The sequence below is a fragment of the Schistocerca americana genome, chromosome 2, assembly GCF_021461395.2.
Source record: "Schistocerca americana isolate TAMUIC-IGC-003095 chromosome 2, iqSchAmer2.1, whole genome shotgun sequence".
Lineage (NCBI taxonomy): Eukaryota > Metazoa > Arthropoda > Insecta > Orthoptera > Acrididae > Schistocerca > Schistocerca americana.
The window spans coordinates 413,724,078-413,740,468 of record NC_060120.1 but is presented as its reverse complement, the minus strand read 5'-3'; the positions used below and the strand labels follow the sequence as shown (position 1 = coordinate 413,740,468).

Genomic DNA, 16,391 nt, shown 5'->3' with positions numbered 1-16,391 from the left:
CCTAATGAAAAATCACTGTAAACTCATTGGTAGGAGGCTATCATGAGAACGAAGAAGATGTTGTTGTCCGGGCAGACACAGCCTGGATACAGCATTCTGAAGACCGCTTCAGTTTTAAGTGCTTTAATTATAAGCAAGACCGGTTTCGCAGCATTTTGACTGCATCATCAGGTGCAATAATATCAAGCTATTTAATGATCGAAAGAAGGTAATGGGACGACCCAGCGTCCACAGTCATAAAATTTCCCTCTATGAACGCTGGATCAACATGACCTGATATTATTACACCGATTGAGGCAACTAAAATGCTGCGAAATCGGTCGTTCTTGTAAGTAAAGTACTTACAGCTGAAGCACCCTTATCATCAAAATTAAATATCCTAAGAAAGTTTAGAGATATGGCGATAACGTATGTGGCGTCCACAAATCATTAACTTGACACTAACATGAACAGCTGTGAGGTAAAGCTTTACGTACGTACAAAGAATTCTTTCGCATTTTCGCAATTCTAGTTTGTAAAATTCAAAGAAAGTCGTCGGTCTTTGTATTACTTTGAAATATTATCAAGATATGAGTTGATATTCTTTAAGTTTTTTCAGATAGTACTTAAGCCACTCATGTTATAAAAATGTGTGTGTGTGTGTGTGTGTGTGTGTGTGTGTGTGTGTGTGTGTGTGTAAGCTCCAGGCAAGTAGCCTACCAACGTACTGTAAGCTAAAGTAAGATTTTTTGTATCCTGCATGCCAACTGCTACTATTTCTATCACCTGCAATTCCATGGAGGCCACTTTGAACATCTGTTGGGACGTGGACACAATGCAGCTCTGTACTGTGTTCCCAGACAATTTGTTGTCACTGCACGTACACCACCCTCTTCTGGACACATGTTCACTCGACCTTTTGCTCCTTTTCCAGTCAGGAATCCGTCCCTGCAGTTTGTCGGTTTCATTAATGTTCACCCTGTATAACGTTGCACGACGCTTATGTCAAGAGATACGAAGACATAAACAACGACATGTGTGAAAAATTGCCTCATCATGCATCAAGTTTTAATTCCCTTACTCTTCACTACTAAGACACTCCTACAATTATCTTAAGGAAATCGCTGACACCTGTCAGCGCTTTTAAGAATTTTCGAATGCGAAGCGCAAACTGCTGTAGGCGAAAACACTAGACGTCCCTAAAGCTATGAAGTGGTGTTGCCATAGTGACGTTTACTATATCAAATTGTACATATTCGAAGCAGCTGCTCTTATGCATCTGTATAGCATGCGCATTTGTTTGTACGACTGATTCATAGTTTCAAAAGTGTTTTCCAGAATATATGAAAATTATACTACGCTATAAAGGCGGTTCATTCTTTTTCCAATTCTGACAGAAAATTGGCAAAATAAATATCCGGGCAATGGAGGATTTGTCAGTTAGTTATGGATACATGATCTGGAAACAGTCTTAGGTTCTCTCAGTATTGTCTTTTCATTAATATACAGCCTGGACAACAAGTGTCGCAGTCGGCTCCTCTGAGGCACACCTTAAGTCACTTCTACATCCATCGATAACTCTCCATCCAAGATAACGTGCCGTGACCTCCCTACCAGAACTGCTCAATACAGTCGCAAAATTCGCTTGTGCCCCATACGATGTCACTTTGGATACTGAGTACAGTTATAGATTAAGTGCTTTTCGGAAGTCAAGAACTATAAATATTGCTTCCATGTAACTGGTGTGTTTCGTACGATCAGCGTTTCCGAAATCTGTGCCGGTGTCTTGGAAGAGATGATTCTGTTATGGTTGAACACACAATATGTTCAAAAAAATAATACAGCTGTTGGTTATCAATTATATTGGACGGTAGTTTTGCGGACGACTTGTTTCAGTTGTTTCTCAACGCCGCAGATAATATTTATTTCCCTCATAATTGCAACGGAGCAGTGATGAAATGAATGACACAAGACAGGGCCGGCCGCTGTGGCCGAGCGGTTCTAGGCGCTTCAGTCCACAACCGCGCTGCTACTACTGTCGCAGGTTCGAATCCTGCCTCGGGCATGGATGTGTGTGATGTCTTTAGGTTCGTGAGGTCCAAGTAGCTTTAAGTCTAGGCGACTGATGACCTCCCACAGTGCTTAGAGCCATTTGAAGCATTTCTTGAACACAATACAGGAAGACATCTGACAATGGAAATAATGATGAAACTCCACATGTATATAGTAAAATATATTGACTGACATAAATATGGAAGATACGTTAATGCTTTTCAGGCTGTTGCAGGTAGCTGCGATTTTGTTCCAAAACATTTTACACACGTCGCAGTCGTTTCAGCAGATTGCACAGGAAGCAGTTTTGAGTATGGGGGCGGTGGCGCGCAGCTAGTAGGAGTCGTGCTCGCAGACGTAGGGCAGCGGCGTGGAGCAGGGCACGTCGTTGAAGGCGCCGTCGCGGCTCACCGTCACGCAGTTCTCGCCCAGGTGGTGCGCGTTGTCCGGCTGGCCCGGCATCCAGCGCACGTAGCCCGTGTCCTCCAGCAGGCCGCCTGCGGGCACACAAGCATCACTCCTAACGGCTCGCCGCACTGGCCGCGTAGTCACAATGAACACATCTAGCGTCATGTATCCCACAGGGATCGATATTAGGTCCCAACATCTCCCCTGTTCTACTGTGCGTACAACAGGTTGCCGATAACCTCCAGCTATCATTTAGTCGACTTGGTACCAGCTATCGACAAAGCCAATACTCATCTGTGTAAATAAAGTCGGTATAGAATATACGAAGTGATTGATATTGACTTTTAAAAAACCCCAACTGGTGTAGATGACTATGAGACAAGTGTTTTCATATAAGACAATGGGGCCACAAATGTTGGGAAATACCATGTCTAAAATGTGGCTTCACCAGATGGCACATCCAGCGGTAGAGCCTGTCGATCCTATTCCCCCCCCCCCCCCCCCCCCCCCCCCCCCCCGTAGTGGCAGTGCTGCATATCGCTTCGCTAGGGTACTCTATTTTCGTTCTTTCATTATCCTGTGTGACACGGTAGTAGTCGTGGTAGCGGTAATACAAGACTGCGATGAATCGCTTTACATTTACGGAAACAGAATTCCTTAGTGGAGCGATATGTAGCACTAGCCCCTTTCAAGCGACAAATCCAACCGCTGAAAGTGCGTCCGGTTTCGTCATTCGGTGACGTCACACGTCCAACGTTTGTCATCCAGTTTTGGGGTATATCCCGACATTTGCGAAGCCCCCAGGGTCTTATCTTAAATTACTTGTCCCAGCGCCGTCTATGCCGCTTCGGGGGTTTTTAAACGTTAATAAGAATCACCCTTTATGGTGAAAGCTTAGTCCGACTAAAACCCAAACTGCCCAGGACGGTCATTCTAGGATCATTAGCCTGAAATTTTGAGAATCCTGGCAATCTTTAATCCTAACTGGGACAAACATGAATATCTCCCCCTCAGCAAGGAGTCTACGAGCAGAGTTACAAAGTCTACCATAGGCTGCTGTAGACCACCATACGTAAGCTTAGACTACTGTATCTTTCATAGTAGGTTTCCTTAGTTAAGGTCGTACCCACGTTACCCTTACGTTAGGTGTGTTGCATAAGTGTCGGGCGCTACCTCATAACGATCGCTTTCTTTACTTATGCAATCAGTATATTTATAGAATGCCCTAAAAATTGGAAGCGATGAACTGTCTAGAAACTGAGTGAGGATATATTAAGGGCCAGGTAACATATGGAACATTTTTGTTCTTCATTATCCATCTGTCTGGTACTTACAAATAAACAGTATTTAGAGCAAAACTGAAACTGTCAATGTTTAATTCCGATTTTATACGACAATTTTTGATCTGTAACATGAAACGTAAGGAGGCTGTAGCAAAAATAAAGAGAAGCGTACAAATTGATCGTATAGCACTGGAAATCGCGGTTTCCTAGGCAAAAAGGAAAAAAATAGCAAAACAAAAATACTGGGTGATCAAAAAGTCAGTATAAATTTCGAAACTTAATAAACAACGGAATAATGTAGATAGAGAGGTAAACATTGACACACATGCCTGGAATGACATGGTGTTTTATTAGAACCTAAAAAAAAAACAACAAAGTATTACTAGACGCGTGAAAGATCTCTTGCGCGCGCCGTTTGGTGATGATCGTGTGCTCAGCCGCCACTTTCGTCATGCTTGGCCTTCCAGGTCCCCAGACCTCAGTCCGTGCGATTATTGGCTTTGGGGTTACCTGAAGCCACAAGTGTATCGTGATCGACCGACATCTCTAGGGATGCTGAAAGACAACATCCGACGCCAATGCCTCACCATAACTCCGGACATGCTTTACAGTGCTGTTCACAACATTATTCCTCGACTACAGCTATTGTTGAGGAATGATGGTGTACATATTGAGCATTTCCTGTAAAGAACATCATCTTTGGTTTGTCTTACTTTGTTATGCTAATTATTGCTATTCTGAACAGCTGAAGCGCCATCTGTCGGACACTTTTTGAACGTTTGTATTTTTTTTTGTTCTAATAAAACTCCATGTCATTCCAAGCATGTGTGTCAATTTGTACCTCTCTATCTACATTATTCCGTGATTTATTTAGTATTGAAAGTTATACTGACTTTTTGATCACCCACTATGTCAATCATCCCTTCAATACATCGTCAAAGTTATATAACACATGTTACTCTTATTCATAAGCAAATTTCACATTTATCAATAATAAGGAAACTCTTGTCTTTGATCATGATAAAGAACCTTCTACCTAGTGTGAAATAATATATATATATATATATATATATATATATATATATATATATATAATGTAACCAAAGCAGTTACTTTTGGTACAAGTACAATTTGCTTGCACAAATTTTGCAGACAGTTGAACGACACACACACACACACACACACACACACACACACACACACACACACACACACACACATTATATATATATATATATATATATATATATTTGTGCAGGCAAATTGCACTTGCATCAAAAGTAGCTGCTTTGGTTACAGAAAAGTACAGAAGTTGGGCGATCAACCAAATGTCGTCGCTCATAAAACTCAATTTATAGTCTCTAAGGATATAAAATACACAATGGACAGACAACCAACAAATGCAGCTCTAATTATGGGCAAAAGAAAAAAGAGGCAAAGAGAAGTCGTCGGCTACCATTTTCTCTCTTACACAGTCATTTATGTCTCTATCCCCATCAATGCTACCAATACGACCGGTAATCCTACTTCGTCGTTTAGGTAGTGTACCAAAAGTACCGAACCGCAGTTTTGGTAGAGGGCGACTCTGTCTAAGTGTATTAATGGATGAAAATACACTCCTGGAAATTGAAATAAGAACACCGTGAATTCATTGTCCCAGGAAGGGGAAACTTTATTGACACATTCCTGGGGTCAGATACATCACATGATCACACTGACAGAACCACAGGCACATAGACACAAGCAACAGAGCATGCACAATGTCGGCACTAGTACAGTGTATATCCACCTTTCGCAGCAATGCAGGCTGCTATTCTCCCCCCTCAGTCTGCAAGATCCGGACAGTCGCAGAGGGTGGGCTTACTGGTAGTTGGGAGCTCCAACGTCAGGCGCGTAATGGGGCCCCTTAGGGAAATGGCAGCAAGAGAGGGGAAGAAAACCAATGTGCACTCCGTGTGCATACCGGGGGGAGTCATTCCAGATGTGGAAAGGGTCCTTCCGGATGCCATGAAGGGTACAGGGTGCACCCATCTGCAGGTGGTCGCTCATGTCGGCACCAATGATGTGTGTCGCTATGGATCGGAGGAAATCCTCTCTGGCTTCCGGCGGCTATCTGATTTGGTGAAGACTGCCAATCTCGCTAGCGGGATGAAACCAGAGCTCACCATCTGCAGCATCGTCGACAGGACTGACTGCGGACCTTTGGTACAGAGCCGAGTGGAGGGTCTGAATCAGAGGCTGAGACGGTTCTGCGACCGTGTGGGCTGCAGATTCCTCGACTTGCGCCATAGGGTGGTGGGGTTTCGGGTTCCGCTGGATAGGTCAGGAGTCCACTACACGCAACAAGCGGCTACACGGGTAGCAGGGGTTGTGTGGCGTGGGCTGGGCGGTTTTTTAGGTTAGATGGCCTTGGGCAAGTACAGAGAGGGCAACAGCCTCAACGGGTGCGGGGCAAAGTCAGGACATGCGGGGACCAAGCAGCAATCGGTATTGTAATTGTCAACTGTCGAAGCTGCGTTGGTAAAGTACCGGAACTTCAAGCGCTGATAGAAAGCACCGAAGCTGAAATCGTTATAGGTACAGAAATCTGGCTTAAGCCAGAGATAAATTCTGCCGAAATTTTTACAAAGGTACAGACGGTGTTTAGAAAGGATAGATTGCATGCAACCGGTGGTGGAGTGTTCATCGCTATTAGTAGTAGTTTATCCTGTAGTGAAGTAGAAGTGGATAGTTCCTGTGAATTATTATGGGTGGAGGTTACACTAAACAACCGAACTAGGTTAATAATTGGCTCCTTTTACCGACCTCCCGACTCAGCAGCATTAGTGGCAGAACAACTGAGAGAAAATTTGGAATACATTCCCATAAATTTTCTCAGCATGTTATAGTCTTAGGTGGAGATTTCAATTTACCAGATATAGACTGGGACACTCAGATGTTTAGGACGGGTGGTAGGGACAGAGCATCGAGTGACATTATACTGAGAGCACTATCCGAAAATTACCTCGAGCAATTAAACAGAGAACCGACTCGTGGAGATAACATATTGGACCTACTGATAACAAACAGACCCGAACTTTTCGACTCTGTATGTACAGAACAGGGAATCAGTGATCATAAGGCCGTTGCAGCATCCCTGAATATGGAAGTTAATAGGAATATAAAAAAAGGGAGAAAGGTTTATCTGTTTAGCAAGAGTAATAGAAGGCAGATTTCAGACTACCTAACAGATCAAAACGAAAATTTCTGTTCCGACACTGACAATGTTGAGTGTTTATGGAAAAAGTTCAAGGCAATCGTAAAATGCGTTTTAGACAGGTACGTGCCGAGTAAAACTGTGAGGGACGGGAAAAACCCACCGTGGTACAACAACAAAGTTAGGAAACTACTGCGAAAGCAAAGAGAGCTTCATTCCAAGAGCAAACGCAGCCAAAACCTCTCAGACAAACAGAAGCTAAAAGATGTCAAAGTTAGCGTAAGGAGGGCTATGCGTTAAGCGTTCATTGAATTCGAAAGTACAATTCTATGTACCGACTTGACAGAAAATCCTAGGAAGTTCTGGTCTTACGTTAAATCAGTAAGTGGCTCGAAACAGCATATCCAGACACTACGGGATGTTGATGGCATTGAAACAGAGGATGACACGCGTAAAGCTGAAATACTAAACACCTTTTTCCAAAGCTGTTTCACAAAGGAAGACCGCACTGCAGTTCCTTCTCTAAATCCTCGCACAAACGAGAAAATGGCTGACATCGAAATAAGTGTCCAAGGAATAGAAAAGCAACTGGAATCACTCAATAGAGGAAAGTCCACAGGACCTGACGCGATACCAATTCGATTCTACACAGAGTACGCGAAAGAACTTGCCCCCCTTCTAACAGCCGTGTACCGCAAGTCTCTAGAGGAACGGAGGGTTCCAAATGATTGGAAAAGAGCACAGATAGTCCCAGTCTTCAAGAAGGGTCGTCGAGCAGATGCGCAAAACTATAGACCTATATCTCTTACGTCGATCTCTTGTAGAATTTTAGAACATGTTTTTTGCTCGCGTATCATGTCATTTCTGGAAACCCAGAATCTACTATGTAGGAATCAACATGGATTCCGGAAACAGCGATCGTGTGAGACCCAACTCGCCTTATTTGTTCATGAGACCCAGAAAATATTAGATACAGGCTCCCAGGTAGATGCTATTTTTCTTGACTTCCGGAAGGCGTTCGATACAGTTCCGCACTGCCGCCTGATAAACAAAGTAAGAGCCTACGGAATATCAGACCAGCTGTGTGGCTGGATTGAAGAGTTTTTAGCAAACAGAACACAGCATGTTGTTATCAATGGAGAGACGTCTACAGACGTTAAAGTAACCTCTGGCGTGCCACAGGGGAGTGTTATGGGACAATTGCTTTTCACAATATATATAAATGACTTAGAAGATAGTGTCGGAAGTTCCATGCGGCTTTTCGCGGATGATGCTGTAATATACAGAGAAGTTGCTGCATTAGAAAATTGTAGCGAAATACAGGAAGATCTGCAGCGGATAGCCACTTGGTGCAGGGAGTGGCAACTGACCCTTAACATAGACAAATGTAATGTATTGCGAATACATAGAAAGAAGGATCCTTTATTGTATGATTATATGATAGCGGAACAAACACTGGTAGCAGTTACTTCTGTAAAATATCTGGGAGTATGTGTACGGAACGATTTGAAGTGGAATGATCATATAAAATTAATTGTTGGTAAGGCGGGTACCAGGTTGAGATTCATTGGGAGAGTGCTTAGAAAATGTAGTCCATCAACAAAGGAGGTGGCTTACAAAACACTCGTTCGACCTATACTTGAGTATTGCTCATCAGTGTGGGATCCGTACCAGATCGGGTTGACGGAGGAGATAGAGAAGATCCAAAGAAGAGCGGCGCGTTTCGTCACCGGGTTATTTGGTAACCGTGATAGCGTTACGTAGAAGTTTAATAAACTCAAGTGGCAGACTCTGCAAGAGAGGCGCTCTGCATCGCGGTGTAGCTTGCTCGCCAGGTTTCGAGAGGGTGCGTTTCTGGATGAGGTATCGAATATATTGCTTCCCCCTACTTATACTTCCCGAGGAGATCACGAATGTAAAATTAGAGAGATTCGAGCGCGCACGGAGACTTTCAGACAGTCGTTCTTCCCGCGAACCATACGCGACTGGAACAGGAAAGGGAGGTAATGACAGTGGCACGTAAAGTGCCCTCCGCCACACACCGTTGGGTGGCTTGCGGAGTATCAATGTAGATGTAGATGTAGAGACGATCGTAGAGATGCTGGATGTAGTCCTGTGGAACGGCTTGCCATGCCATTTCCACCTGGCGCCTCAGTTGGACCAGCGTTCGTGCTGGACGTGCAGACCGCGTGAGACGACGCTTCATCCAGTCCCAAACATGCTCAATGGGGGACGGATCCGGAGATCTTGCTGGCCAGGGTAGTTGACTTACACCTTCTAGAGCACGTTGGGTGGCACGGGATACATGCGGACGTGCATTGTCCTGTTGGAACAGCAAGTTCCCTTGCCGGTCTAGGAATGGTAGAACGATTGGTTCGATGACGGGTTGGATGTGCCGTGCACTATTCAGTGTCCCCTCGACGATCACCAGTGGTGTATGGCCAGTGTAGGAGATCGCTCCCCACACTATGATGCCGGGTGTTGGCCCTGCGTGCCTCGGTCGTATGCAGTCCTGATTGTGGCGCTCACCTGCACGGCGCCAAACACGCATACGACCATCATTGGCACCAAGGCAGAAGCGACTCTCATCGCTGAAAACGACACGTCTCCATTCGTCCCACCATTCACGCCTGTCGCGACACCACTGGAGGCGGGCTGCACGATGTTGGGGCGTGAGCGGAAGACGGCCTAACGGTGTGCGGGACCGTAGCCCAGCTTCATGGAGACGGTTGCGAATGGTCCTCGCCGATACCCCAGGAGCAACAGTGTCCCTAATTTTCTGGGAAGTGGCGGTGCGGTCCCCTACGGCACTGCGTAAGATCCTACGGTCTTGGCGTGCATCCGTGCGTCGCTGCGGTCCGGTCCCAGGTCGACGGGCACGTGCACCTTCCGCCGACCACTGGCGACAACATCGATGTACTGTGGAGACCTCACGCCCCACGTGTTGAGCAATTCGGCGGTACGTCCACCCGGCCTCCCGCATGCCCACTATACGCCCTCGCTCAAAGTCCGTCAACTGCACATACGGTTCACGTCCACGCTGTCGCGGCATGCTACCAGTGTTAAAGACTGCGATGGAGCTCCGTATGCCACGGCAAACTGGCTGACACTGACGGCGGCGGTGCACAAATGCTGCGCAGCTAGCGCCATTCGACGGCCAACACCGCGGTTCCTGGTGTGTCCGCTGTGCCGTGTGTGTGATCATTGCTTGTACAGCCCTCTCGCAGTGTCCGGAGCAAGTATGGTGGGTCTGACACACCGGTGTCAATGTGTTCTTTTTTCCATTTCCAGGAGTGTATAAACTGTATTGATCACATATTAATAATTAGCAAGAAAACATCAGCAACTCGGCTTACACTAAAAACACATGAAAAGGTCTTCCCTTTGTATCTTAAAATAATGGATGAAAATTTATATTAGGTTGATTACATGACAGAAAATTTCTAAGAAGGTTTGGGTTGGGTTGTTTGGGAGACGAGACCAGACAACGAGGTTATCGGTCTCATCGGGTTATGGATGAAAAGGGAAGGAAGTCGGTCGTGCCCTTTCAAAGCAACCATCGCGGCATTAGCCAGGAGCGATTTAGGGATATCACGGAAAACCTAAATCAGGATAGCCGGACGCGGGATTGAACCGTCGTCCTCCCGAATACGAGTCCAGTGTGCTAATCACTGCACCACCTCGCCCAGTTTTCCAAGAAGATATAAGCAGCCTTCTACGCTTTATAAAAAAAACGAAAAGTTCACGCTTTGGTCCTGAAGAAAGTAAACGAGAATTAGTGCAAACACATCCACTTCCAGTTGCCGATTACAGTGACGTCATCCCACATGTTCTTCCTCTAGGTAGGTCACGGCGTTTGGAGGTGGTGATGAATCCGCATACAATGTACCACTTATTTCACCACCATATCCACAGCTAATCGTGTTTATGTGCAGACAAGCGTCAGCTTTACTGTACGGATGACGATTATCGCTGAGACAACCGGTTTTCTGTTATATCGTTTTCCTTCCATGCCAGTTTAACCTGACTGTTAACCCGCTCAAAATAATCAGTTTCTGTAATAACAGATTTACGGTTCATATTCCTATTATTTCCTGTAATAAATGCGGAAATCGAACAGAGATTCACAAATTTTCACTCCTTCAGTTTCAAGACACATAGACAAAAAATATGAAATGAAAAGGTCAATAAAACTTAGTTCGTCCATCGTTCGCTGCTTTAATCTAAAAGTAATAAGTGGTTGAATACTACAAAAAATCACTAGTATTCTCCTCTTGATTCTAAGTTAATGAAACTCTGCTTAAAAGTCATATCGGGGACTGTACCACTGTTTGACCTTGCCAATATTTAGTGCTAAATAGTGAAAACTGAGGTTGAAGAACTTTATTTTTAGTCTTAATTTTACCGTTCTCAAGGACTATAAGCAGATAAAAGCATATTATTTAGCCACACGCACGGATTAGGTACTTTCTATTTTTATTGTATACTATGAATGTACTCAATTTTTTTATTTGTTACTGTTGTCACAGTTTCCTCCCTCTTCTACTATTTCACAGAAATGTCAGGCATACCTTTAATCGTTCACACCATATTAAGCATTGTACTTCATTGTTATGTCACTTTGCAAAAATATTTCCAGACTAGGACTGATCCCTTTCTGCAATACACCGGATGTCCGCCGACGACAGCGAGAAGCTACCATATAGACAAACTAGGGTTAAGTCTTACACACGGCACGTACACTATGTGATCAAAAGTATCCGGACACCCCCAGTGAAAACATTGAAGCAATCGAGCAAAGGAATACCGTTCAAAGTGTCCTCCATGGACATAAGCGAAGCCTACGTGACCATCAGCCCTCGAGCCGTCGGTGTAAACCACTTCATGGCATCGGTACATATCAAGAATCGAGAGGAAGTGACAGCGGAGACCCGCGGGGTTAACAGAGTCCTTAGAGCCATGTGAAAGGTCCAGGCGAAGCCGCTGCCTAGTGTACACCATGGAGGTGCACGTGAGTGGACCTCGAGTATAGGTAGTAAAGGCAAGGACTCTCGTTCGGATAGTAGGAATAGGACGCGAACGGCAATTGTAAGGCCTGACCTGGGCCGCAGATGCGGGAGATGAACAGCCGTGGGAGGGAAAAGGAGACGGTAATTCGAATGCGCAGGAGAAATACGAACGTGTGTAATGTAACTGGCGAGCAGTTGTGCACGCTTATCCTTCAATGAGGACGCTCGTCACCGGACTCGTCCTAAAAGCTACCGTCGCTAGTCTAACGCCACAGTGGTGGACTGGGTCGAGTAAACGCAATGCTGAGGGCGCCGCCGAACCATAAACCAGACTCCCATAGTCAAGGCTCTGTAGAGCTGCAGCAGCGTAGAGCGATCTGCACTCCAGTTGGTGTTGCTCAGGCAACAGAGTGCATTAAGTGCTTAAGCTGACGAAGGTGAGGAAGCCAAGTCAAGAAGGCGTCGAAAACCATCCTGAGAATCGATATGTCTCCACTACAGTGAGTGGATTGTCATTAAGGTAAAGTTCTGGTTCCGGATGAACGGTACGACGCCGACAGAAGTGCATAAAACACGACTTTGCGGCTGCCTAGGCGCCGCTCAGCAACACCAGTACTGGAGCAGCAGTACGAAACGCAGAAGTCGTCTGCATACAGAGAAGGTGAGACGGACGGCCCTACAGCTGCTGCTAGGCCGTTAATTGCCAATAAAATAGAGATACCCTGAATACAGAACCCTGCGGGACTCCAGTCTCCTGGATATGGGGTGAACTATGGAAGGCTCCACCTGGACATGGAAAGTACGGAGCGACAGGAAATTTTGGATAAAAATCCGGAGCTGGCCCCGGAGACCCCACTCATACAATGTGGCAAGGATATGATGTCGCCAGGTCGTGTCGTAGGTTTTTCGTAAAAAAAAAAAGGTGTTGTTTTCGTAAATCAAAAAAGACGGCATCAAGGTGTTGGCGTCGGGAAAAGGCTGTTTGGATGGCCGACACGAGGGACACGAGATCATCAGTGCAGTGGTAGAGCGACCCTGGCGGAAACCGTCCTGGCATGGAGCCAGTAGGCCACGTGAATCCAGGACCCGAACCAACCCAACCGCTGACACACCATACGTTCTAGCAGCTTACAAAGAACGTTGGTGAGGCTGATGGGCCGATAGCTATCCACATCAAGCGAGTTTTTTTCCGGGTTTGAGCACTGGTATGATGGTGCTCTCCCACCATTGCGATGAAAAGACGCTATCACACCCGATCCGGTTGAAGATGACGAGGAGATGTCGCTTCTAGTCAGACGAGAGATGTTTAATCATCTGACCGTGGATTCGATCTGGCCCAGGAGGTGTGTGGGGGCAATGTGCAAGGGCACTGAGGAGCTCTCACTCTGTAAAAGGGGGTTTATAGGTTTCACTGTGTCGTATAGTGAACAAGAGGACTTTCCCTTCCTTCCATCCGCCATTTGAGAGTGCGAAAGGCTGGGGTGGGGGGGGGGGGGGTTAATTCTCCGATGCAGAGGATCGAGCATAGTGCTCGGCAATCGCTTTTACGTCGGTAGATAACCCGCGTAGATGGTAACGCCAGTGACACCTGTTAGGGTCTGGTACCAAGAAACACGTCCGATCTTCATCCAGATTTAGGAAGGTGACGTATGGCATCCTATGGTCAAGACATACCTCTCCAAACACTCCTGTTTCCGTGTTTTTACAAGCTGGCGAACGCGGACACGGAGCCGTTTAAAGGCTATTAGGTGCTCTAGGGAAGGGTGCCGCTTACGCCGCTGTAGAGCTCGCCGACGCTCCTTAATTGCCTCAGCGTCTTTCGGCGACCGTCAAGGTACTGACTTTCGCTGGGGGCATCCAAAATAACGAGGGATCGCCTTTTCCACCGCAGAAACGGTCGTTGTAGTGACCTGCTCAACCACAACATCGATTGCACCATGTGGGGGAGATTCAACGGTGACAGCAGAGGTGAAGGCTTCGCAGTCTGCCTTGTTGAAAGGCCATCTGGGTAGGCGTCCATGTGCATGACGCTGGGGAAGTGACAGGAAGATGGTGAAGTGGTCACTACCACACAAGTCGTCATGTGCGCTCCAGTGGACAGGTGGGAGAAGTCCTGGGCTGCAGAGGGGTAAATCAACGGCCGAGTAAGTGCCGTGAGCCACACTGAAAAGTATAGGGTGCCCAGTATTTAAGAGGCAGTGGTCGGACTGAGTAAAGTTTCGACATCCCTGCCTCTGCCAGTAAGCACAGTGCCACCCCACAAGGGGTATGGGCGTTAAAATCTCCCAAAAGTAGGAAAGGTATAGGGAGTTGAAGAATCAGTGCAGCCAGTACGTTCAGGGGTACTGCACAATCTGGAGGAAGATATATATTGCAGACAGTTATTTCATGTGTCATCTGTACACTGACAGCCACAGCTTCAAGAGGAGTCTGAAGGGACACCACATACCAAGTTCAGGACATAGACGCATACTCCACCTGACACTCTATTACATTCGCTAGGGTTCCTGTAATATACCCTGTAGCCATGAAGGGCAAGGGTCCACATTGCTAGGAACCATGTTTCCTGGAGGTCAATGCAGAAAGCAGGTCTAAAGATTACCAACTACCATAGCTCAGCCAGGTGGTGAAAATAACCGCAGCAACTCCACTGCAGGATGACGTTATCGTGAGGCAGGGAAGGCATGAAACGCTCAATGAGGCAGTTTACGCCTCAGGGTCATCTGCTGCCACCGACTGAGTGCCTGTGCGATCGACATCTGTTGTGTCTAAGGGCACAGAGAGATCTAGGTGCTTAGCGGATCCCAGAACCTTGACTTCATCCTCAGATGCAGAGCTTGTAGGAAGCATTGGTATGGGTGCCACTTTAAGGTCTGGGTTCTTGGAGGTATTCTTCCTTTTGGTTTTCTCTCACTGTTTCTTTGGTTTTATTGGCTGGGAGGGCTCCTGAGTCTGTCTCAGAGACTGAGGAGGACAATGAAGCCCTATGACCAGCTTGGTGTGGTTGCTTCAGCCACTGGCAGGTGTCTGCCACTGGTAGGAACCTGGGAATGGCTTCTCTGGCTGAGAAGTGGGGACTGATGTCCCTGATTGTTTGGGGGGGGGGGGCGAGTTGCTCGTGAGGTAGGTAGTTCAGGAGCCACAGGGAGGGAAGTGCTCCCCACCATCAAGGGTCTGATTGAGTCTGATGGCTCTTAGAGCCAACTGCACATGGCAGAATGATGGAAGGTGCTAGAACCATTGTCGTAGCGGCGGCATAAGTGGAGGTCATATGCACAGGATGGAGCCTCTCATGTTTCCTCCTAGCCTCAGTGTAGGCCAGTGGGTCCAGCGTCTTGTGTTCCATGATTTTCCTCTCTTTCTGTAAAATCCTGCAGTCTGGCAAGCAAGGTGAATGAAGCTCTCTGCAGTTAACACAGATGGGAGATGGGGCACATGGAGTATTGGGATGTGAAGGACGTCTACAATCACGACGTGTGACACTGGTAATACTGGGGGAAGACATATGCCTAAACTTCCAGCACTGGATCAGAAGAGGGATATCTGGTTTCACATCACAGTAGTAAACCATCACCTTGACCTTTTTGGGTAATAGGTCACCCTCGAAGGCCAAGAGGAATGCACCGGTGGAAACCTGATTATCCCTCGGACCCTGATGGACATGACAGACAAAATGGACACCTCGTCACTCTATGTTGACGTGCAGCTCATCATCAGACAAAAAAGAATGTCCCTGTGGAATATAATACCCTGGACCATTTTTAAGCTCTTATGGGGTGTGATGGTAACAGAAACATCCTCCAGCTTGTGACAAGCAAGCGTTGCCCATTACTGGGCAGAGGATGCAGTTTGGACAAACCCTGCACCTCCCAAAACTTGTCCTCTAAATGCTCCACAAAGAACTGAGGCTTCATGATTCCCCATCAACTCTCGTACATATGAGGAACCAGGGTGATTAAGCTTCACTGCCATCCTGGTGTTCCTCCCATGGTGTGGCCAGGGAGGGGAATGATTTGGGGTTGTATTTCTTAGCATTGAAATTAGACCTTGACCAGTTAGAGACTGCTGGGCGCGGGGGGGGGGGGGGGGGGGAGGGCATCAGCAAGACATGTCGTACTACGCATCATGGCGTGTAATCCGCCTCGATGCCAACCAGGCCGACCAGGAGCCCTCCCCACAGGCGACACCCAGCCACAGGAAAGCCCACGTGGCAGGATGGCCATTGCCGGGAATCCAGATGCCCCAGGGTGATGGGCATCTACTCCTTTGGGCGAGGGGAGTTAACGGCGCAAGTATCAGCAGAGCGATCCCTGTGTAGTCGGGGGGCTACAACCATCAGGGTGCATGGCGGCCCCGCCACAACAGACTGGCTACCGTGCTGGATATAAGGGCAAACAAGGAAACAAGTCCATTATCATGGTCAGTGCAGAAAAAGATACTGCTCAGTGGACGGAGGAAAACGCA

General features: G+C 46.8%; 1 protein-coding gene across 1 annotated transcript in view; it reads right to left on the bottom strand.

Annotated features, from left to right (window-relative positions):
* Nucleotides 1–2,199: 2,199 nt before the first annotated feature.
* Nucleotides 2,200–16,391, bottom strand: part of LOC124594742 (asialoglycoprotein receptor 1-like) — a 50,012-nt gene continuing 35,820 nt past the window's right edge. Inside the window, exon 5 of the mRNA XM_047133119.1 lies at nt 2,200–2,528. Coding sequence (XP_046989075.1) covers nt 2,365–2,528 — 164 coding nt within the window. The 3' untranslated portion in view covers nt 2,200–2,364. The remainder of the gene's footprint in view (nt 2,529–16,391) is intronic.